This window comes from Thunnus thynnus, chromosome 14 (genome assembly GCF_963924715.1).
Source record: "Thunnus thynnus chromosome 14, fThuThy2.1, whole genome shotgun sequence".
In the NCBI taxonomy this organism is placed as follows: domain Eukaryota; kingdom Metazoa; phylum Chordata; class Actinopteri; order Scombriformes; family Scombridae; genus Thunnus; species Thunnus thynnus.
In genome coordinates this window covers 1,291,978-1,318,130 of record NC_089530.1, presented here as the reverse complement: position 1 = coordinate 1,318,130, position 26,153 = coordinate 1,291,978, and the positions used below count along the sequence as shown (strand labels likewise).

The 26,153-nt window shown below is 38.4% G+C and overlaps 1 protein-coding gene across 1 annotated transcript; it reads left to right on the top strand.

Moving 5' to 3' along the window:
* slc2a15a (solute carrier family 2 member 15a) lies at positions 1–26,153 on the top strand. Its single transcript, XM_067611049.1, is given in 12 exon segments — positions 1–8; positions 897–933; positions 936–1,096; positions 2,796–2,920; positions 3,744–3,889; positions 5,511–5,643; positions 5,935–6,122; positions 13,542–13,652; positions 13,810–13,911; positions 15,560–15,635; positions 22,749–22,876; positions 24,109–26,153. Coding segments are annotated over 12 exon segments (1,470 nt in total). The 3' UTR covers positions 24,364–26,153.

Sequence of the window (26,153 nt, the reverse complement as noted above, 5' to 3'; positions counted from 1 at the left end):
ATGGCATGGTAATGATTGTTCCATGTATTGATCATACCCTCAGGTGTTACCAGGATTTTTTTTTCTTTGGCAAGTGACCATGGTATAAGCAGGATGATGCCCCTTGAGGTGTCCATAAACAGGAATTAATGGACTCCGCAGAGGCAACTGTCCTCTGCTGCGTGTCGGATTGTTCTGGCTGGGCTCTATTCCAGACCTTCTCAAAAACTCCTTTTGATCGCGAGCTAAAAGTAATCTATGATAGTAAATATGTTGCAAAATGCTTGTTCTCAAAAAGATTGTAGACTAGATGTGAAAACTTGTAGAACAAAAATCTGAACTTGTATGTTTAAATTTTCACTTGTATAAAATATTCATACACGTGAGCTGAATTTGAGGTCACAGATAAAAACAAAACACTTCTAGTAGAAAAAATGCAAACATTTGTTGCAAGGAGTCAAGGCGTGCAGATTCATCAATTTGTGATGAAAGAGAGCACATTTGTGAGGTTGCAGTGACGATTTCGAGGTTATATTTTATACAAGTGAAAATTTAATATACGAGTTCAGATTTTTATTCTACAAGTTCTCACATTAAGTCTACAAGCTCTTGCATTTTGCAACATATTTACCTTCATAGTCGTCCTCTCACTTTATGCCATCTACAGCAAACTGCACCTTTTCATTCCCCTTCATTCATACCTTTCCATCAAATCTGTATGCATTGTTGTGGCCTTGCTTTGCCTTATATCTGAACACACATTTAGGGATTTTTTCATACTTTGGCTGATGAAATGTTGAGATTTTTGTCCAGTCCCACAGTGGTCCATAAAAAACACAATCTCTCCAAAACTTTTGATGAAGGGAAGACCTTCTTTATATCCTGTTTCTACTATCCTTTTCTTCTCCTCTTTTTAGCTCCTTCCAACCAATTCTTCTCTCTCCTCCCTGTCTCAGTATATAAAAGACTTCTACAATAAGACGGTTGTGAGTCGTAATGGAACAGGACTCAGTGGGGAGACCCTGACCCTCATGTACTCTCTCACTGTGTCTGTCTTCGCTATTGGAGGTCTGCTGGGCTCCATCATTGTGGGTATGCTGGTCACTCGCTTTGGCAGGTAAGACTTCTCTGCATGTACAACATACAAAGAAATGCAAAGGTGCACAAAAGCACACTGGCTCAAATAGATTTCTTTTATTTCTAGCATTGTTCTCAGAGATTGTTCAGAGAATTAACCATAGAGGAAGCAGATCAGAAAAAGCTCTCATGAATTGTTTTCATATGGGTCATTTTGGAGGGCACTGACCAGCTGAGGAATAAAAAATGTATAAACATCTTCTTCTTATCCTTATTTAACAAGTAAAAAAGTCTCATTGAGATTAAAACCTATTTTTCAAGAATGACCTGGGCAAGAGAGCAGCAACCTGTCAAATTGGACAGAATTATCACTTAGCACACCTCTGTAAGAAACATGTAAATGCAAAGTGACTCTTGGCATTGTCAGTTCTACTTTGTAAATGATTGTTCACACAAAGGTTTAAGAGAAGAGATTTTTTTTTGAATTTTCAATGGTTGTTGCATTCAGGGAGATTCAAACTGTAAAGTGAGAAATAAGTATTTGGGGAAAAAAGTGAAATGGGTTATTTAAACTCTAATGAGTTTGAAAACAACAATGTCTTAATCTTGACTATTTCTATGTTCTTGCTCCATTAAGGGTTGAGTATTAGAATTGGTCCCTGGAGAGAAAGTGGGATTCATGCACCCCTAAATTTTACAGATGCTGTATGATAGCTATCATACCACCTGAAACCTCCTCGACTGCTTTGCGAACTACAAAGCCAGATGTAGTTTGACCTCAAACATGAAATATTTGTCCTCAGTTGGCCGCTATCCACCCCCATGGTTGGACATTGGCTCTGCTCTGTCCTGACACCTTACCCAGTAACCCCCCTAGACTGTCCAACCATGGGGGTGGATAGCGGCCAATTGGCAATGCAAGCCTGAGAGACCCTCTGCAGCATCTGGTGCTGCCACCAACCAAGCAGGAAAACACACTGATAACACACAGTCACCAAACAGCATATTATCTAATACTTATATTAGAATTTCGAAAACACACATGGCCCAGTATATGTAGTGTTGTACATACAAGAGTGAAAATATATGGGATAAAACAAAATGAGGGAATAAGACATCTGTACTCAGAAACACACTCAAAGACACACACACACACACTCTCTCTCTCTCTTACATTGGCACAAAAAGCACTAGATCAGGCCCTTCTATCAATCATGCCTCTGTCCGCTGTATTCAGAGCTACTGATAACCTCTCCCTCCCTGGTGCCCTGTTGTCCTTCAAAGTGCACCAGCATCGCCTCGTCCCATCTGCCCTTCACAAGTGTGTTAATCCTGAAAGTGCAGAGGAAAGTTCTTTTGTAATCAGTGCAAATCAGCTGAAAGCATCATTCATCTCCACTATTTCATAGAACATCAGTGGACATTTAAATGCAAATGAAAAGCAGGCGATTTATAATCCCATTTACAGGCTGATCAGTTTCTTCACACAGCAGTGTTTTATGGCCAAACACAGCTTATGACCACCCTTGTGAGCTGTGTTAGCGTTTTATGGCTAATCAGGACTTATACAGGCATACATGTCTATCATTATGACTGTGTGTATATTATGTGGGTTACTGCTGTTGGCCTCCAGACCAATATACTGCCACTATCCTTGCTGTTTCATAAACCTCTGGGTCATATGTTTTTATGTATATTCGTAATGTCTGCCTACTGCTTTTTTGTGTGTGTATTTTCAGGAAAGGCACAGTGGTAAACACAACAGTGCTGGTGTTTATTGCTGGCTCACTCATGGGCTTCAGCAGGATTTGTGGTTCACCTGAGATGGTCATCTTTGGACGCTTCATCACAGGAATTCACTCAGGTACACACACATGTACACACACCCTCTACATCTAAACCACACTGATGTGCACCTGTTTGATGTTAGGCTATGCATAGGGTATGTACACTATAGGGCCAAATTAATGTGGACACCCCTGTCAACATATGTGGATTCTGAGCGGGCCATGTTTAGTTCCTCAAATGTGGAGTTGTTCTGAGTTGTGGCCAGAAGGTCATTATGCCTTTCTTGGCAGCAACTAAAGAACCTGTTGCTTGACACCAGCTGTGAAGGAGGCCGTAAAGCTAAAGGTGTAGTACTTTGGGCTTGGTTGGTCCAGGGGAATTTTGAAGCAGCATACATTTATCAGGAGGCCTAAATTACTGCAACCTCTGTGGTCATAGAAGCAAAAGCTCAGGTGTGGCTTTGGGGAGGCCAGTGAGAAGGAGATTTGGTTGGCTTCAAAGAGTTAGCATCAGACAACTCAGGAGGGGGATGCAGGGCTTACCCCAGGCTGTTTTCCCAGCAGGGAGAACTGCTAACCTGGACTGAGGATATTTCCAGACAATAAAAGGAACACTTTTAGGAACTCCTGAATCCAACACCCTTCTACAAAGGTTCAGTTTTTTAGCGGACCCTTTTAATCCAGGCATATGTTCAAGAATCATGTATGGGTATCATGTTCAGAAGACCATATACTTTATTCAAGCGTCCACATACCTTTGGCCATCTGGTGTAAGTCTCTCCATCGGCTCCTTAATTAGATGTTCACAGAATAATTGAATCATTATGAGGTCATGATCCATTTTATCGAAGTAAATCAGAGCATTGTGACATAGATATTCGTCTCTGTTTTTTACTGCAGGCATCTCTCTAAGTGTAGTACCAATGTACCTGGGTGAGATAGCACCTAAGAACCTCCGAGGCTTCCTGGGTCTTGTACCAAGTATCTTTATTGGCACTGGAGTCTTCGCCGCCCAAATCCTCGGCCTACATGAGCTTCTAGGAAAGGTACACAAGCATTGCGTTACAACAACACCTATGTGTGGAGAGGATTCAGTTTTGCTCAATAAAACATGCAGCAAAATTCAGGTAACCATATTGTCATGGCTATAGGAGCAGAAGCTTGTAATGAGTTCTTCAATTTCAGAAATCATTAATAAACTTGAAATTGTAATTTTTTCAATTTGGAAACATGCTGTTTGGCATCCCTCAAGGGTCAATTCTTGGACCTCTTCTGTTTAATCACACAAAGTCGATTCTCAAAGCTACACAGATGATACACAGCTATATTTCACTGTCTCCTGATAACTTAAGCACTTTAGATTCATTGTTCAACAGCTTCAAATACATCAATTTGTGGAAACATCCTTCATGAAACGTCCTGCAGTCAGAGAAAAGACTTGAAAAAAATTATAAGTGCTGGGTACAATGCCTCAAAGGTAGAGGGTCTGTACTATTTTGGTATCCAAATCTCTTAGGACTACAAAACAAGACAAAAACCTAGGAATCATTATTCATACTGACCTAAATTTTCTTTTAATGCAACAGCATCACCATCTCCTTTCATTATCTATAATATTTGGAAAGATTTGTTACTTTCTATCCCAGTTAGAATTGGAAACACTTATCTATGTCTCTGCCATCAGCAGACTAGATGACTTTAATGCTCTTTTTACTGGTCTCCCATTCAGCCATTCGATGGCTTCAGCTAATTAGAAATGCTGCTGTCCGTTTCTCAATTTGGAACATTAAATTCAATTATATCAAATTACTTTTTTATCTTACCCCAGATTATATTGTGTTTCAAACATACTTCCGGTTTATCACCCCAGCAGATTTCTCACGTTAGAGACCAACTGTTTCCTAAACATTTTAGATTAGTTTAGTTTTTATTAGGTTTTATATGTAGTTAGGGTATGTGTATGTAAGTATGTGTGTCAATACCTGGACAGATTTAAAAGAAAAAACAAGGTCAATTTTGCAGAAGAAAAATAAATGTTGAAAAAATCTATACCAACAATAAAGTTTGCTTGTCAAATTTTACAGGCAGAGTCAAAGATGACACCCAGATCCCAGGGAAACTGGCAACACCACTAGTGAAATTTGCTGGACCAATGATGAAGACCTCTTTTGTACTCTCACTAAGCTGTAGAAAATCTTTGGTCATCCAGCATTCAACATCCACATGACAATTTAAAAGAGACTGCAGATGATGCGCTTCACTCAGTGTTAATGTGAAATACAGCAGTGTGTCATCAGTGTAGCAATGATAAGGGATATTGAGTTGTGTGTTCATGGAAAAACCCCAGTGGACGCACATATAGTGCAATATAATATGGCCAAAAATGAAACTTTGGGGTATGCCAAAAGAGGAGAAAAGAGCAGAAGTGGACAATCATTTATGAGTGAAATCAATTAATTTCGCAAACAACAAAGCACTCTGTCAACCAAAAGAAATATGATATCCATCATATCCTTATGTGACCTTTCATATTACTGACTGGCTTTTTTATGATTTTTAAGGAAATGCCTATATTGTTGTCATAACATAATTGACAATCAGTGTTGCCCTGTTATGACTCGATGAGAGTCAAATTGTGTGCACCTACCCATGTTGAAATGGTTACAGGAGGAGCACTGGCCCCTGTTTCTTTCTGTGGTGGTGGTACCCACCTTCATCCAGTTGATGCTGTTGCCATGGTTCCCAGAGAGCCCCAGGTACCTGCTGATTGAGAAGCACAATGTTCACGCCACCATCACAGGTCAGTGTGTTGGCTCTGTTACACATCAACAAAGAGATGCAGATCAGAGTATTACAAATACTGTCCATTAAATTTTGATATTTCTAGTGTACAAATGCCAAGTAGAAATTTTGTCCTGAGAATGACGCTTGAGGAAAGCCAAGACAGTCACTGAAATTTTGAGATTCATTCTCTAATTATGATTATATAGGCAATATAATCATAATCTTATCACACCTAGACACAAGTCTAGGTGTGGTATCGTTCCATCATGCGTTGTAACCATGCTGCTTCCTTTCCCCTGTCTCTCAGCTCTTAAGTGGTACAGGACCAAGTGTAACATCCAGGCTGAGATTGAGGAGATGCAGGAGGAACAACGTTCCCTATCATCCATGGAGACGCTGTCAGTATGGAAACTGTTGCTCGATAACACAGTCCGCTGGCAGGTGCTCAGCGTGGTGGTCATCAACATCGGCATGCAGCTGTCTGGCATTGATGCTGTGAGGACACTTTGAAAACTGAGTGATGTATACCAAGAACAAAATGGAGTGGCCATGCTTTATTTTCTGTGATGTGTATTTTTTAATGCTACAAGTGGAAGTTGCCAAAGTCAGACATTGGCTATTGTATACCATTCACAAACAACACTAGAGGGGGCGCTTGGCCCAACAGCGCCTTGTGACAATTGTCTGAGAAAGGTGGGTTGGGATAACTAGTACAGCACCTGAAAGGGTTCCATTCCTATTTATCAAATCATAAGTTCTTTCTATCCATCATTGATAAAATATCAGACTGTGCTCCTCTAACCTGTGGAGTTCCACAAGGGTCTATTCTGGGGCTAGTCTTAGTCCCTCTAAATTCTCCTTTAAGGGCACATTATACACAAGTTTGGCTGTGTTTTTGTATTTTGTATTTTGTAATTGTATTAGTGAGTTCAGTGACTGGATGTTTCATAGTTTCCTGCAGCTAAATCACAACAAAACTGAACAAAAAGTTCTTATCATTGCCCTCAATCAGATCCTTGAAATCTCACTTCAGCACTTAGTTCCCTTGCCCACCAACTCAACTTCAGAAACCTTGAGGTAATTTTTGACCCAAGGTTGAACTTTGACACCATATAGATCCACTAGGCTTCTCAGGTCATCAGAACAAGGGCTATGGAACAGTCTCCCCCTAGGGGTCAGGTCAGCATACTGTCTTAAATCTAATTTTAAGACATGCCTTTTCTTAAAGGCATTTTGATAATGCTTCTTTGTCCAGACTTGTTTCTTTTTTGCTTGCCTTTGTGTGAAATGCAGTGCTGCTTGAAAGTTTGTGAACCCTTCAGAATTTTCTGTATTTCTGCATAAATATGACCTAAAACATGATCAGATTTCTATTCAAGTCCTCCAGATAAGATAACTAGATAAGGAGACATCAGTTAAACAAATGAGACAAAAACCTTACACTTTGTGCGTGGCAACAGTATGTGAACCCCTACGATTATCAATTCATTTGAAGGGGAAATTAGAGTTGGGTGTTTCAAACAATGGGATGACAGTCAAGTGTGAGTCTGGGAGGCCCTGCGTTATTTAAAGAAGAGAAAACAACACAGGTTTGTGGAAGTGTGTCATGGCTCAAACAAAGGAGATTTCTGAGGACCTTAGAAGAAGAGTTGTTGATGCTCACCAAGCTGGAAAGGGTTATAAAACCATTTCTAAAGAGTTGGACTCCACCAGTCGACTGTCAGGCAGATCATGTAAAAACTGAAGAAATCCGAAACCATTGTTACCCTCCCCAGGAGTGGTTGAACAACAAAAATTATACCAAGAGCAGGTGTGTAATAGTCAGGCCACAACGGACCCTAGGGTAATGTCTAGGAAACTAAAGGTCTCTCTGAAAGTGGCTAGAGTCCATGTTAATGTGGTGGTAGTATCATGGTTTGGGCAGCTTTGATGCCTCTGAACCAGGACAGCTTGCAATCATTGATGGAGCTATGAGTTCTGAGTTGTACCAGCACATTTTACAGGAAAATGTCAAGGTATCTGTCTGTGAACTGAAGCTCAACAGAAAGTGTGTCATGCAGTAAGACAACAACACTAAACACACAAGTCATTCTAACAAAGAATGGTTAGAGCAGAGGAAAGATAATGTTTTGGAATGGCCGAGTCAAAGTCCTGACCTTAATCCTAAAGAAATGCTGTGGAAGGACCTGAAGCATGTAGTTCATGCAAAGAAGCCCACATCATCCCTGAGTTGAGATTGTTCTGTAAGGAGGAATGGGCTAAAATTCCAAGCTGAAATGCAGGGCTGATAAACAGTTACTGGAAATGTGTGGTTGATGTTATTGCCGCAAAAGGGGTCACACCAGTAACTGAAAGCAAGGGTTCACATACTTTTGCCTCCCACAAATATGTAATATATAATTTCCCTCAATAAATGAATGAAAAAAATGAAAAAAAAAAGATTTTTTTTGTCTCATTTGTTTAATTGGGTTCACTATATCTAGTTTTAGGACTTATATATAATATCTGATCATGTTTTAGGTCATATTTATGCAGAATTCTAAAATTCACAAACTTTCAAGCAGCACTGTATCTATGCTTTTGTCATTGTATGCTTACATTTGCACTTTGTGAAGCACTTTGTCACCCTGGTTTTGAAAAGTGCTATCCAAATAAAGATTCTTCTTTTTCTTCTTCTTTTCCCCACCTTTCCCTCAGCACAACACAAATGCTGCTGATGCCTGATGAATTGAATCACAAAATATTAGTTGTCATAAAAATGAAGAAACACACTTATAGACTTACACATAATACACTTTTTAAATGCAATTTCCAGTCTTTGTGCTTGGAAGAGGGTATCAAATCATTGCAAGTCAAAAAGCTAAAAGTTGAACTGAAGTCACCAGTCACTGGTATCGAGTTGCAAGTCTTTTGTTGATTTTGTCAAACCAAGTCTAAGTCATCAGATTCATGACTTGAGTCTGAGGTGAGTCTAAGATATGTGACTTGAGTCCACACCTCTACCAATGTAACATTTCACCATACTAGCATTTCTCTAAAAGGGGTCCAAAATACACCAATTGTATAAACTGTTATTGTCTAGAGGGCATTCGGAGGTTTGGCAGGTGTTTGCTTTATAACAGTATAAACAAACGTATTCTGTTTCCATCCCCTGTTTGTGCATGCTTACCATCAGGTGTTGGCTGCCAAATGGTGTCTGGTAAATGGAGTCTTAAGGCTACAGTGATGAGCAGCACAAACTGGCAAAAACTCCTGATGAAACAGCATCAGATGTTTCAGTTAGTTCTGGCTCTTTTCATTGGCACTTTATCTCTTTCAGCAACATTTAATCTCACATCATTCTCCTTTTGCCTTTTCACCCCCTTTGTCCACCTCATCCACTCCGCCTTTTTCTACAGCTCTTTCATCTGATTGATCTAGCTTATTAGACAAAGACACTGAGATGAAAACAGGCCTAAATGATCCCTCATTGTTTTATAAGCCTCGTGTGGTCTTGTGCATAAAGCCAAAAGCTAGTGTCATCATTTTTCCACCGATATGATTAGCCAAATTCCCTCTCTGAATTATGCCCCAGAGATTCATTAATTATTCAAATGATTACCAGGGTGCCTGGGCCAGAAAGTGCACACTGTAAGCGCTGGACCTGAACTCATTAGCACGCCCTTCTCCAGGCTGTATTTTTAGCTGCTAATTAGCTCTGCCTAAACAAAGTGGAGCAGTGCTGAAACATGCACATACTGAAAACAGCACTGGGAATGAGAACAATTATGGTGATATTAGCAGTGGTGATGATATTTTTTGATAATGAAACAGCAATACTGTAATGAGAATGATAATATAGAGTATATATAGTATACAGTTTAATGAAATTAATTAAAGTCAATATTCATCAGTGAGTATCATCAGTGATGATGATGATAATGATGAAAGGGATAAAATATGATGATAGATGGTAATAATTATGACCAAGATGATTAGTATGCTTGACAATGACAAAAACAGTGATGATAATAATACTTACAATACTTACAGTAGTGATTATGGTGATTATGGTGATATTGGTGGTGATGGGGGTGGTGATGATGATGCTGATGGTAAATGATAAAAAGCAGCTCTTATGAGGATGAGCATGGTAATATGTTAGTATTAATAATGATAAGGTAATCCATAATGGTGATGAAGATGATGATGTGACAACAAAGAGGGTGATGGTGATAATGATGATCAATGATGAGAATAATTAGAATAGTGTGATGATGATGATGAAGATGATGATTATATTGTTACCGTTGTTGATGGTGATGATGATGGTGGTAATGAAAACAGCAATACTGAGAATGAGAATGATGATATTTGTCAGTGGTGGTGACAATGATGATGATGACAGTTCTGGGGATGAAGGTGATTTTGGTGACCATGATGATAAAAATGACAGTGGGATGGTGATAATAATAAAGATGATTATTGTGACTGATGGCAACAATGATGATGATCAACAATGATAATTAGGATAGTGATGATGATGCTGATGATGAAAGTCATTTTGGTGACAATGATTGAGATGCTTTTTAATTTTTGTGAACATGAAGATGATAGTAATAACAGAGATAGTGATGGCAATAAAGTTGATTATTATACCTCACAATGGCAACAACAGTGACGATGATGATGATAATAATTAGTAATGATGGCCATGATGATGATGATGATGATGATGATGATGATGATGATGATGATGATGGCAGTGATTGAGGTGGTGTGCATACTTAAGATGCTGACAAGCATGATCACAATAATTCCTGAGGTTGATGATTTTGGTGAGGATGATGATGGTGCCAGTTCTAACAATGACAAACAATACTTGAGATTATGTTAACAATATTCTCGACTCCATTGATGTGATGATAATAGTAATGGTGACTGCGATGTGGCAGATGCTTGAGATGATCTTTAGGCCTACAGTAAGTGCATGTGACAGTTGGCAAGCCTTGGCACAGTTCCTGGAACACTACAGGACTTTGTGTGTGTGTAACAGTTTATGCCAACCATGTGTTGGTGTACTCATCTACCTGGTCCTCTAACCATCACCGTCTGCTGTCTCCAGTTAATACACCTCCTGTCCTGTCCTGCTTCCCCTAAAGCATCAAATTGAATTAAATTGAATGTGAGCAAATGACTGCTGTCTCTCTGTGGCAATGCTGCACCACCTGTGCAGCCCTCAAGTCCTAAATGTTTCTCTCATTTAGACTTTTACGCAATTGTTTTTCTTCTCTAGGCATATGTCACATTATAGGGAGTAATGTTTTACATTTGCTTCTCACCCATCCTCAAAACCGTTCAAAGATACCATGCAACTAGCTAGCTTTGGTTTTCAGGCTTCCAGGGGTATAATTGTAGCGATAGAACATGCAGTGTGTCCCAATTCCATAAGACACCACCAGTACACTACAGGTATAAACTACTACTAATGTTGATAGTGTGTTATTTTAGCTAATTGGAAATGATAATAGACAAGCAAGGACAGATCAGTGGCTCAGTCTCAGCGTTGTCATCAACCTGGTTACCAGTAGCAGCATGCAACTGTTTTCTACGGTGGCCCTGAGAGCTCAACGCACTGCAACTTCAGAAAACACATGCATGTAGACAAAACACAGGAAGAAAATATCTCCACCAGTTTGTTAAACACATGCACTTACAGAGAAACACTGCAAATACTGAAAGTGTCACACAACAGTGTGAGGTTCTTTTAGTATACCAGCAAAATACTTCCACTTAAGAAATGTTGAACAGTTGCAGGAGAACTTTAATTTATTAAGACTAATAAAATATCACATGACAGTAAAAATAATCCCAGGCTAAAATAAAAATACAAGACAGCCACGTAAAAGGAATAAAATGTGATAAACTAGAAAGGAGTTAGAATTCTATTTAAAACGTCTGTAAAATGATTAAAATGTACCCAGTATGGAGGTTGTCGTAGGAGGCTATGAATAAAAACACAGTTAAAAACTGTCCTTTAAAATGGCGAAAGCAGAGTCCAATACCTCAACAGGCAATAAAATTGTTCAGGAAGGGGAGAAGAGAAGCATCCTCAGTCATGGGTACACAAATATCCTCACACACAAGGTTGGGTTACTTGGCTGCTTCCCTTTTCTTTGCTTGTAGCAGGTGTTAAATCAAGTCTTTCTGCCTCTGCGTCACGGCAGGCTTGTCAACGACCATCCATCTGGTCCTTTGTGTGTCTTGCTTCACCTCCTCAGAAGGAGGTCAACAACAGCACTAACGTCTTTCATCATCAGGGTTCTTCTTGGACTCTGCGGTCCAAACTCAGTTCAATGTCTTGTGTTCCCCACTTTGTTGGCCACCAGTGACTGTGTTCTCTCCACTTCCTGGTTTCTCCTGCACCTGTCTCAGACGCATAGTCTACTCAAAAACACACGTGTCATGTTTCAGCCAATCCTGAGCTGTGTGGACAATGTGGTCCACTTAGTCACAGCTGGCTTTGATCACCTTGATCCTCAGTCCAAACATAACAAACATGCAATGGTAAATGACAAATCCATCAAACCATCCAACAATAAATAAGTCCATAAAACCATACTATAAAGTATAAATCCAGTCATCCATGCAATATATAATAAAAACCAATAAAACTACACACTGCATATACAGAAAAGACAACTAACCATTTTATTCAGAATGAGGGAACATGTCACCTAGTGCAACACTGTTGGTCATCGATGTCTGATTAATATTTTTTGAAAACAATGGCTTTTTGTCTACAGCACAGAGGAATAAGATATATCAGGCTTTGGATGCAGACAGAATACTTGTTAGTAGATCAGTTCATTGTTGATTTGGCTCTGCACAAGATTTGTTGACAATAAGAAAAATATAAAAATATAGAAAATCACCGGAATTATCCTTTAAGGATTTATAAGCTTGCGTTTGTCACTAGAGTTGTTGTTCTACCACCATGCTCCATGTTTCATTTTTTTCCAGCCCGGAGTTGCTTCAACATTTTCTGTTAGGTCCAGTGATTTCATATTCACAAGACACAGATTTTAAAAGAACGGTCAAAATCAAAACCGCAGAGGTTGAGATATCTTGACTTTTAATCCCATTCTATTTATGGGTCAGGTGTGCAGATATTGCAGAAAGTAAGAATCTTTTAAAGAATTTAAAAAATTGTTGGACATAATCTGGGGTTTTTAAAGAATTGTCCTATGTTTTATTGTTTAGAGAAGGAATGCAAAACTTTCAGGATAAAAACTAGGATAGGATAAAATAAATAGGTGTTCAACTTTTACTGCTGGCAGAGCTTTGTCTTGCCCTTAGTTTCTTGAAAAAATATTTTCAAGATCTATTTTGCCAATATTTCAACAATACTTTCTTCACAATTTCAGATTTGGCCTTCATCTCACATATTTCATTTTGCAGTGCTCTCCTTACCTATTCCATTGTGTGTCTTTGTTTACATCAGACGTGGTGAACTTCCTTCTCATAAAGACACAATTTGACATTAAATGTCCTACATGTATCAAAAAAGATTTAAAAAAAGATACTGTGTGGCAGACAGCAATGCATGTCGCTTGGATTTTTGGATGTTTGGGGTGCCCAGCATTTGTAGAAAGCAGTATAATTAAGATGAAAATGATAAAGCTTTGTAATCAAGATTTCTTTTTTAAAAATAGTTTTATTAATAGTGTTAGTACAAACTATTTAAACTAAACATGAGAAATAATTCATTAGGTTTATTAATATTTTATCAGACTGAATCAAACTGTTGTTTTAGAGAAAGGTACAGTAGCTACAGAGAGAGCTACTGCTCTTCAACATTATAATCATAACATGTCAGACTGTGGAGATGGATTTCAGCTCACTGATCTTTAAATGCTTGTTTTTCCAACACAGATCTGGTTCTACACCAATGACATATTTGAGAATGCAGGAATCCCTGCACCAGAGATCCAGTATACCACAGCAGGCACAGGAATAATAGAAATCATCGCTGGACTTATTGGGGTAAGATTACAGATTAGAGAGGTGTGATTGTACTGTAAATGGTGTTCCCCATTTTTATTGGAGTGGTTTCTTTCTTTATATTAACCTCAGGCACTGAGGGATATGTTCCTGTATCTGAAGTGTGTATCCTTATATGAGCTGTGACTGTGTCCTGCAGTGTTTCACCATAGAGAAACTGGGCAGGAGGCCTCTCATGATCGGGGGTTTCGCTATGATGGGAATCTGCAGCGGTGGAATCACATTATCCCTCATTTTACAGGTGTGTGTGTGTGTGTTTATACCAGGTATTCCTCATGTTGTGGAGTTATAAATCTGTTTACACAGTCATGTGGGCACTTGCCTCCCTTTTGGGGACAAAATAAAGTAACATAACTGAATCATTAATTTTAGAGTGAAGACTTGGTTTAAGGAAAGGTAAGGTAACTGTTAGGGAGTTAGTTTAGGGTTAGGATTAGGGTAAGCCTCCAGGAAATGAATTTTAGTCAATGTAATTACATCTGAAGTGATGGAAACATGACTATTGTGAGTTCCTTAAACACAGTTTCAAAACACAAACCATTTCCAGTGGAAAGCAGAGGAGATGTGGGTAAGAAGCAAATGAAAAAGGAAACATTCTATCTCAGCAACTACTAGTGTGCCCTTGAACATCAACAGTGTTTAAAGCCTCCTTCTAGTGACATCATGACAAAATAATGTATCTGAGACAATGTGCATACAGCTCTTTGTGATGGTTAAATTTGTAAATTTTCAATTTCCACCGATGTAACTTTAATTCTTCCCTATTAGTATTTATAAGCAGAATACAAACATTTAATAAATGGGTTATAATAACATAGCTGTGAGCTGATATAAGGACAGTGTTTATTAATGTACAGTATTTGTCAGAAAATCTAACTTCTCCTATGAAGACATATTTTATATTATAAAAGCTGTGTTTTACTACATTGTCATTCATGATCTGTTAACTAATACGATAACTGCTAGCTGACTTTCCTGTTAGGAGGAGGAGGGGTAGGTGGATGGTTAGTAAGTTTCTTGGCAGAAAGTTGGAAATAAGCAGAGAGTACGGTTCAAGACCACCTCGAAACCAATGCCCACTTCCCGTTTCAACTGACAAAAGCAGGTGGGTGTTTTTAGCGAGACGTCGGGACATTTGCAGTCGTTTTTATTTTATTTTTTATTTTATTTTAACCCAAATCATGATCTTTCCCTAACCCTAACCAAGTGGTCTTAGTGCCTAAACCTAACCAGACTTTAACCATAGCATTGTCACACCATAAAACATCATTGTTCAATGAATAGAAATGTTAATATGCTACGTTTGGTAGAAATGTTGATATGACACATATTACACATGTTGAAACATATATATTCAACGTTTCTGTGGTTTGCAGAAACATTCCAACGTTTTGTTCTGGCAATTGGGTTGTTCTCTAAGGTGAAATATTGGTCCTAGTAACTACAAGTTGACTATGATGGGAAAAATACAATCCTGACACAGGCACATAGTTTTTATATGCACTTGGCAACACACACCTTTATGATCCATCTTTTTGAAGTAAAATTTTATGTAACTGTGACCAGTTGTCTTCACTTCCATCCCTTTTTTTGTCACTTTCCTCCCTTCCTTTCGTCACTTCCTGATAGGAGACAAGTGGACGTGAGGGAGGGGAAGAAACAAGCAGAGGGAAAGACAAATGGAGCACACCCCAGATGTTAAACAGGGGAATGAGAGTGGGATGAACAGCTGTGCCTGTTTCTGTCTCAGTTGGCAGAAGTCACTGTATTCCTGCTTTGCCCTGTGGGCCAGTGATTTAGGCTGTTGGAAAAGAATGAAGTCAACTTTCTCATCAGAGATAATAACTAAATGTTATCATACTGACTCATGCTGTTTCTTCTCCCTGCAGGCTCACTTATCATTTATGCGCTACATCAGTGTCTGCTGTGTGGTCGGCATCATCGCTGGCTTTTGCATCGGTCCAGGCAAGTTGATCTTTAGCATGTTAAAGGACAAGTTACACTCACTCAGCCCTTGTGAGGATATAAACCTTATTAATGCTGTGTAGCAGATGCAGAGTAGGGGTTTCTGGCACAACTTCACCTACTTCCAAGGTGCACAGAGAAAGGAAAGAAGTCTAAAGAGGTCAAAACTCCAGCAACAACTTCATTGTCTAATGTCTAATGCTGTGTAGCAGAAACACATTTGATAGTGGAACCTCCTGTATTGTTATGCACTACTGATATTCTTTGTTTATTTTATTTTTCTTATTTATCTTTATTTAATCAGGCAATCTCATTGAGATTAATCTCTCTTTTCCAAGAGAGACTTGAGAACAAGAAACATTCAACTATGATGAGTTAAAAATTTGTCATTTGTAATAAAGTGTAAAGCACTATGATACACAGGGTTTAACTGCTGAAGTGTTGATGGGGCAACATGACAATACAGAATATTTCTATAGTGAAGGACAGACATGAATGTTGACAATAGTCTTACAGCTGGAAGAGGAGAGACAACCTTTAATTCTGTACAAGAAGCCTAGTTTGATTTTATATTCTCTGAGTCAAAAGTATTTGCATGACTCAGCAAGAGTAGTATGGGTGCCATTTAAAGTTTTATCGACAGGATACGGCAGAGTCACTGATGGAGGTGGAGAATACCATGTACTTGGTCTTTTCTGCATATCTGTTATTTATATATAATGTAAACGGCAGTGGACCAAGGATAGATCCCTGTGGCACCCCATTTCTGATGGTAAGAAGGCTTGACTGAGTACCATCAGCAACAACAGTCTGAGCTCTCTCTGCAATGTGAGAGTGGGACCAATTAAGCATGGCTTCATCTAAATCTATTGACTGTAGTTTATGAGGTAGGATTTTATGATCAACAATATCAAATGCTTTTGAGAGGTCAATGAAGAGAACTGCACAAAATTGTTTTTTTTTATTCAGGAAGGAGAGGATGTTGTCAGTGACTAAAAACTGCAGCTGTAATTGTGCTGTGACCCAGGCGAAAACCAGACTGTTGTGGCTGTAGTAAGTTTAGTGAATCAATAAAGGCTCATAGTTGTAAATTAAACAATGATTCTAGGATTTTTTCTAAGACAGAAAGTTTAGATATTGGAGAGTAGTTCAGAGACATCACCACGTTTGTGTAAGGGTACTACTAAGGCACTTTTCCACAAAGCTGGAAACATGCCTGTTAAAAAGGTTTGGTTAAAAATATGTGCTAAATGTGGACAGATTAAGGGGCACTTAGATGAAGAAGATATGGGTCAAGATTATCTGTGCCACTGTCTTTGCATGCTTTTAACCTAAGCCGAGCTTTGTGAACATCTACACTGCTTCCAAACTAAAAGAAAATTTGCAGTCAGAAGAAGCTGAGGCTTTGGGGACTCTCTGTTGGACAGATATGGTAATTGTCTACAGTTGAATCTGCAGACATATTATTAAATAAAAGAGGAGAAGAAATGGTGATTAAAAGCTTCAACTATGAATCATCTATTGGAAATATGACCAGATTTGATTTGTGGTGGGAGACATGACTCTGATGAATTCTTAAGAGATACTATAGAGTTCCAAAATTTAGCCTTGGTCAAGGCTTTGTCTCTGTTGTGGATGGTGTTGGAGAGTTGTGGGGACAACCAAGGACTGTATCTGTTTTTAATTATATGTTTTTTATATAAGGGGCATGTCTGTCAGCAATAACATTAAAAGATTGTGAAAAGTTTTCAGTGCCATGGCAGGATCAGTAATAGAGAAAGTATTATCAGTGTCAGAGATGGACAAGATGGACAACACAGTTACAACATCCTGAAGATTAAAATTCTAATAATTTCTTGTGGTGGTAATTTGAGATTGAGATTTAGGGATTTTGGTGTCTCTGACACAGGCAATGGGGCAGTGATCACTAACGTCAAGGGCAAAAACTTCAGATGCAGGGTATTTGTGTGGTCTTTTAGCAAGTATCATATCAATCAATGTGGAGTTAAGAGGATTTTTGACATTTGGTCTGGTGGGTTTGTTTTTGAGCTGAAAACAATTAAGTTCCAGGCACTGTTCTTTTAATTTGTTAGAGTTGTCAGAGAGTCAGTCCAGGTTAAGATCCCCCATTATTATTAATTCAGAGGCATACAGTGACCAGAGCTTTGCAATGTCCTCCAAAGCATCAAAATGTGCTGAAGGGGGGTGATAGATACCAAACAATGGTCCAAGGAGATTTGTGAACGGTGAGGTAGTCTTTTACATAGATCACAACTCCGCCTCCCTTACTTCTTAGACCACACCTAAAAACATTGTATCCATCTATAGTAATGTCATTATTTGAGATCTTAGGGGAAAGTCATGTTTCAGACAGAACAAGAAGATTTGGGAAAGTTTCATTTATCAAAATGTGGATATAGTCCATTTTTGGGAGCAGGCCTCTGATGTTTAAATGCAACAGTCTGAGTCTGTGGCGTACTTTAAAGTCTTGAGATGATTCAAGTGTAACATGCTCTTTACATGTATCAAAGGGTGGCACTCTGGTCAGTCTGTTAGAAATCAATTAAAAGTAAAAAAAAAAAAAAAAATAGAAAACACATTGTAGAAGAGTAGTTAAAAACTAAAAAGAGCAAAATATGTGGCAACGATCAAGCAGCAACCAACCACACAGTGTCGCACAATGATGACGGTACACAGGACCATCTAAGAAGTCGTCATTGGAAACTGATATCTTTCAATACTGTAAACAGGACATCATAGACAGTGTACCTGTTGCCATGTTCACCTCATGCATGGCATTAACTGCTTGAGGGTATCATTTTATTCTGGTTACTCATCATATTACATGGTGTCAGAGGTATGAATGGGAAAAGCATTTCTACTGATTCCAGATAAGTCAGAAAAAGAGTGGAAAGAAGTGCAAGTGTGCATGCTGCTTTATTCTCTGGGAAAAACAGGTTTAACATATTGTGAGGACCTTACAAACAGAATGCATTGTCAACTGCTTTCTACTTAAAGGGAAACTTTGCCGATTTTCAACCAGCATTGTATCATTACAATGTGGGTAGTATATGCAATTGAACAGTGTTTAACTTCCCTCCATGTTGCCTGCACCGAGAGCTCCCCGCTATTGCAAAAGTCCACTGGGTGACACAAAACACGTCATCTGGCTGCAAATACTGATCATTTTCATCATCACTTAATTTGTTTAATATTTTCCTCATTCAATCAATTTATCATATGGTTCATAAAATGTCCAAAACTAATAAAACATCACAATTTCCCAAAGCTCATGTTATTATTTTCAAATTCTTGTTTTGTTTGACCAATAGTCTATAGATATTTCATTTGCTATTATAAAAGACTTTAATATTCACATTTGAGACGCTGAAACCAGTGACTTTCTGGCATTTTGCGTAAAAAAATGACTAAAAAGATGAATCAACCATCCAAATAGTTGCCGTTTAATTTTCTGTCAATCAACTAATCATTACAGCTCAGTGTGTTCTGTGGATTATCCAGAGTAACAGGGACATGTTACTGTTTACTTTTTGAAATGTCATGTTTCAATGTTTTGAGCACAACAAAACTAAATCCCTGCCTCCATTGTATTAGAGTGGAGGCAGAAATTTCAGAGACAGATATCTGAAAACCTGGACAAATAAACAAATACTACCTGCGTGGAGAGAAAACATTGGAGGGGAGTGTGTTATTTTGATCATTTGAGTGGAGCTACCCTTTTACATGGAGTGGATTTCAATTTGATCTGATAACTAAACTGTAAAGGGATTTTTAGATCTTTTTTTCACTTTACTATATTCTGCACCTTATGTTGGACTTCTCCACTCTCCCCCTGATAGAATGCAGTATTTACTGAGTCAGCAGTAGCTCAGAGTGCTTTGTGTTATGAAATGGCGCCCCCTGGCCATCATACCTAAGAAATTCTTAAAGGGATCTCTAATTTAAAGATAGATTCCAAATTTACTGTAATTTCAGGGGCAGCTCAAGCTATTTAATTTTATTTTTACATATAAATTGTCAGATATGTGAATTAATAATATTTACAAGTATTAATGGCCGCAAGAATAACATAATGTAAATGTGTAAATGTAAGTGATTTTGTACCTACATTTTATCTAACTCTTTCCCAAAGCATCTTACACTGAGTGATAAATATGGCTATTTATTTTTCTGTATGCAATTATGCATGCTGAGAAACCCATGTAGTCTGGCTCTATGATTCCTGTAAGAGAGACAAATAATGTTGTTTTAATGATAGAATATAATAATATAATGTTAGTAATATGCATGTTTGATATATGACTCTCCCATCCACATGCTGGCCTGGCCCTCACATGATTGGCTGATTCTGTTTATCCCTAATTAGCCTTTCATAGGCCTTATTGGTGTGAAAGATGATGAATGAACATGAATAATCAAATCATGGACATTAATAATATATTCCACACTCACCCTGTCATCAGTAGAATGGTATGCCTCAAATACAAGCAGCTAATGTTGCCTTTTTTGAATTGTGTAATAGGCTTATTAAAAGTAGAGCACCTATTTTTCATACGCATTCTGAACTCCTGACTGAAGTCCTGGGTTTGACATACAGTATCCTGTTTGGAGACAAATCGGCACTCCCTTTCTATTAAAGACAAGGTGGAAACAAATGTACTTCTATAACTCTAAAGAATGAAAACCCCCTTCTACTTCCATGTGGCCCAAAGACCAGTACATTTACTCAAGCACTGTACTTAAGTACAATTTTGCGGTAGTTGTACTTTACTTGAGTATTTCCATGTGATACTACTTCATACTTCCACTCCACTACATTTCAGAGGGAAATATTGTACTTTCTACTCCACTACATTTCAGAGGGAAATATTGTACTTTCTACTCCACTACATTTATTTGACAGCTTTAGTTACTGTTCAGATGAAGATTTGACACAATGGATAATATAACAAGCTTTTAAAATACAACACATTGTTAAAGATGAAACCAGTGGTTTCCAACCTTTTTGGCTTTTGACCTCTTACAAAAAGCAGTGTGTAGTCGGGGTAGTCAGATGTCTGAGTTGTTAACAGCTCCATCAAATTGTGATTTTTGCTTCTAAACAGATTTTTGTATCAGAACTTTGTTTTTTTCTTCTTTTGGATTCAGTGTTTTTGGAGCTTGACCAGACTAGGGACCAGTGGTGGCTGGTGACTCAAAAAAGGGGGGACAAGAGGAAAACCAACATGGAATCTTACAACAAACCGCATCAAACTATATCATTGTCCCCCAATTTTATTGGCCAATAAATCAATTTGCTTTCAAAAACGAAAACACTTGAGTGGTGAAAAGGCTGCTTATTTAAAGACATTCAGCATAAACATACTGTTTCTAAACAAAGAAATGCTCATTTTAGCCGTGGAGTGGTTCAGAATGTGTCATTTTACCAACAAAGTGAAATTCAAATTTATAGAATTATAGAATCAAAAACAGACAACATATCACATGATTTACACGTGTTTCCTATGTACTTTCTTAGTATACAGAAATATATAAAGTACCACAAAGCTTATAATCTGATACAGGAACAGATCAGTGCTGAATATTAGAAAGACTGAACACTAAAAACATTCACAGATCTAAAAGTGTAGGTTCACATCAGAAAGTATTAATGCATGTATCAAATACATGACTTACACACTCTTATCAATGTGCACGACACAAAATATAGTCTACAAAGCTGATATGCTAACACTAGGGGTGCAACGGATCACAAAACTCACGATTCGGATCGAACTTTTGCCCATGGTCTTAAATGAAAACATTTAAGATGTCCAATGTTCAAATAAAATCTTAAAATATATAAAATATTCAATGCTCAATTATTGTTAAATTAAATTGCAATATGAAGCATGATACCTTCCTCTTTTAAACACAGTAGTGAATGAAACAGCCTGTGTCCACATCATCAAAACTTGATGATAACTTACAAACATGAATACAGTCTTGTCCTGCAGCTTGTTGAACGAGCCAAAAAACTAGCATTCACCACTAGCAGCTACGTTGCTAATTAGCTGCTCAGCTGCAGCACATTAAACAGCAGGTAAACGTACCTGCAAATGTCACTTTGGACCCGTTAGATGCTGGTTTGATCGTTGCTCTTCAAAATCCCTGTTAGCAACATGCTTTCTGTCCATGACTTATACTTACAGCAGTTTGTTTACTTTGCCTTAAGTGAGACATTAAATTTTGCAATTGATCCGCAGTTCAGATGCATTCCGAACCGTGGGGGGCGATCCGTACGAATCACGGATCAACTATGATGCATTACACCACTAGTTACACTTGCTCTTCTAGTAACTTTAAACTTATTACTTAATATACGACTCAGCTTAAAAACAAACTGAAGAAATTGTCACAAGCAAGCACCCAGACCTCCTGCACATTCAATCACTAATCATTCAATTAAAAATTGAGTGGTTGTTGAATTCTAAATGAATGAGTGAGTAGCATCCTGCCGCTGCTGCGCCACACAGTCCAAATCCATTCTCCTGTTAGCAACATCAGTCCTTAACAGTCCTTCCTTGGATGTATAAAGAGTCCTTCAGGCTGCTACAACAAGCCAACTGTTGCGTTGGCTAATGCAAGGAGCTATCTACTGCTCGTTATCTACTGCTGTTACTCTGCCTTACAGTGGAGAGAATTGAAGATGACATCTAGAAACTATCATTGGACCAACGCAATGTGAATGTTGCATTCTGGTTGTTGATTGGTTAGGGAGGATGTTCTCCCTTGGCGCGTCATTTTACGTGTTTTGGCCAATCATAGATTAGCATGAAAAAAAATGAGGTACATTAAATCGATGTAAGAATCCCGCCCTGCGGAGGACAGCAGGCACCCGTCCCATGGATGTATTATAAGAGCTGGATACCAGACTAAAAATGGCGCCCATTCAGTCTTTTTAAAATCTATCTTTTGTGAGTCACCTTCCTTTATGAAAGAATAATACTAAATGGCTGGGGTAACCCTTTAAATGAGTTCAGAGTTCACCACAACAGCATTAAACAAGTGTGTGATTTGTGTTCATTTATTTCTGCTTTGTTCCTGTTCCAGCGGGGGTTCCCTTCCTGATCACAGCAGAGCTGTTTAAACAGTCCCACCGCCCAGCAGCCTATATCGTAGGAGGATCACTCAACTGGCTGTCCAACTTCACAGTGGGCTTCGTCTTCCCCTTCTTACAGGTGAAAGCCTTTGCTGTGCTGCCCTGCATGAGCTTTAAGCTTCATTTATACTTGATGCAAGGGGTTAAAGGTAGGGTTCACATCTTTTCAAGTATGTCTTAAAACAACAGTCATGAGCCAAAATGAACATTGAAATAGATTTTCTTGACATAATCATTCCTCCTCTTCTTACTGACCATTAGAAGATTCATTCATAATGCGCTTACAATGTAAGTGATGGGGGACAATATCTACAGTCCTCCTTCTGTGCAAAAATGTATTTAAAAGTTCATCTGAAGCTAATATGAAGCTTTAGCATCCAAATGATTCAAATCAAGTACATACCTGACTGTTGTTTTAAGACACACTTGAAAAATTGTGAACCTTTCCTTCTAAGTTTTAGACTTCACCCATTGATATCACCACAGCAACATTAGACAGGTACTTCCAGCAAATCCTCACCATGACAAAATATGTCATTTGTCCATGCGCTCTAGAACAACACATAGAAGTGTTTTCTAATCAGCTACTGTGGTCAGAACAACACCATTTGTTTGTCCTTTCCAAAACCCTTTAAATCTGGAATCTGTTGATTTTGCAGTCACATAACTGGAGGAGAAGGTGTGCTGCAAGGCAATGTAATGACACAAACATATACCAAGTCTCTTATGTGTCACAAGCCTGAAGCATGCAGGCATGTTTGTGTTGAGCATGTAACAGTAAGCCATAGAAATAGTGTAGTAACTGGCCAATCTGAGCTGGCTATTTAAATTACCTGCAATTGTCAAGCTCATGAGGAACAGAGAGGGCATCCCACATGATCATCTGGTCCCCAACAGGAACTGCCTCAGACTCCTGTTTGGTGGAGATGAATCATGAAGGATGAGGCAGTGAAAACACTGCTCCAGTGATGTTTATTCATTTGCCTCACTTACATTATAATGTTGTAATGACTATAGGCTGATACCAAACAGCACCGGATTCTCAGTGTAAACAGTCTAACCTCTCCTTGCATCAAGTCTGCTCCATATTAACCTATGACAGCATAAATTCTCATCCTTTTTCTTCAGCTTTGGTCTGTTTTGAGTTTGAACAGAGTTAAACTCTTTCCTCTTTGGATTAAATGCTTCATAGATCGCTTCTCTCATGCACTGAGTTCTAGAAAACAAACATGCTGTTAATCAATTCTCAGACTCTCGGTCTCAAACTCAATTTTCTATCACCTTCTCTCAATCTGTCACATCCAAACATAGATGTCAGCCGGGTCGTACTGCTACTTAGTGTTTGGCAGCATTTGTCTGTCTGTGGCCGTCTATGTCTACATTGTCATCCCTGAGACCAAAAACAAGACCTTCATGGAGATCAGCCGGATGTTCTCTAAGAAGGAGGCCATTCTAGAGACCCAGGGCCTGATCCACGTCGACCAGCTGAAGCTAAAGAAGATGAACGGCTACGGCGGCCTGGAACACACGTCACTGGAGTTCGACAGCTCTTCCTCTGTACCTTAATGAACATTCAGGTTCTCGCTGGGACTACAGATCCAGATTGTACACATTAACCAAACACTTACTCTGGTCGGGTAAAGCTGGACGTTTCACTTGGATCATACTCAGGTTCAAAACATTGCTGAATAAACAGTACATTATGTGGTTCTGAAATGTGCAACTTCTTATCGATTTCATGTTTTAGTCAGTCTAAGCCATTAAAGAAAAGTTAGGACTATGGAGATGTCCTTGCTTTCAGTAATCATAACACTGTATTCACCCAGGTAATTGTTTAGATCTAGGAACATGGAAACATCACTGAAAAGAAGTCCAATGGGTCAAGAAACATGAGCAGTCAGATGATCAGACTTATAAACATCCAGCTTAGTCCAACTCATTTAAAAGAGAAAATGAAGGCAAAGTCGCAGCTGACAGACCTAGGAATGAGGCATTATTAGCAAAATTTTAGGTGTACTCTCTTTTAGGGATGCAACTAAGGCTTGAATGATTACTTTCATTTTCTATTAATATCTGCTGATTATTTTCTAAATGAATACTCATTGTTTGGTTTATACAATGTCAGAAACTAGTGAGAAATACCCATCACCATCTCCTAAAGTCCAAGTTGATGATATCAGATGTCTTATTTTATCTGACCAACCATCCAAAACTTAAAGACATTCAGTTTACTATCACATAAGACAAAGAAAAGTGACCAATAAACACAATTTAGATGCCCGAACAAAGGAATGTTTGGTTGATTATCGAAAGTTGAGTTACCAATACTTTTTCTGTCAATTTACTAATCAATGAATTTTTTCAGCTCTACTCACTTGCAGTCTGACCACCAAGTGGTTTAGATAGACATTTGTTTCCCACCTGTCTGATTGTCTGACTGCTCATGTTTTCTTGACCCGTCATTCTTATTTTAGTGATGTCACCATGTTTCCAGATCTCAGTGATTAAGTGCAATGCATATCTGGCACGCAGCAGAGCTCTGCATCATTTAATCAGTGGACACCTGCAGTACACACTGGGCACGTCAGAAAGATAGTTACAGTAGCCAGGATGTGCTGAGGCAGTGTCAGAACAGAACAGTTGCATAGCTTGACAAGTTTTAATCTCCGGGCACTTATCACAATGGGTTAGTATTATTGGGGGTGGAGGGAGGGTGCCTATCAAGGCACTTTAATAAAAAATGTCATGTTAATTGTAGTAGTGTTTGTAATATAATGTGCACTGCTTGCTGCAAGCTACCATGTACCTGTATCCATTGTTTGAATGCTAGCAGTGCTTAAGTTGTACATATACATGTCCCACATGTCAGCTTAGTAACACACAAACAATTAAAAATATAATTTAAGGGTAGACTCAACAAAATGATCAGAGCTTGTGGGAAATTAAGTATGTGCAGTATGAATGAGTGACAGAAATTAACCTTTTAAAAATACATTTTTGAATATTTTGGATATTGCAGTGAGAAATACTCTACAATGTGAAATCCCAATATTTATGCATGTTTTTGACTGTCATGTTGTTTTTGTTGCAAAGTTATATTACTTGTTAATATTGTTTCACTTGTAGTTAAATATAAATCCTTGTACCAGCTCTTAATACTCAGTCATTTAACAGACTGTATCAGAGCACTCTGTACTATCTGTGCTGTACAGTAAAGTCTGTACAGTAAAGTGTGCTAAAATGTGTTTTGTACAAACTGTGCAACCCAGTTTGTTTCAATACATGGAAATATACATAAGCATTTTTTTAATTGTGTTCAAAGATAACTACGTGAATTAAATAATATTGTAATACTG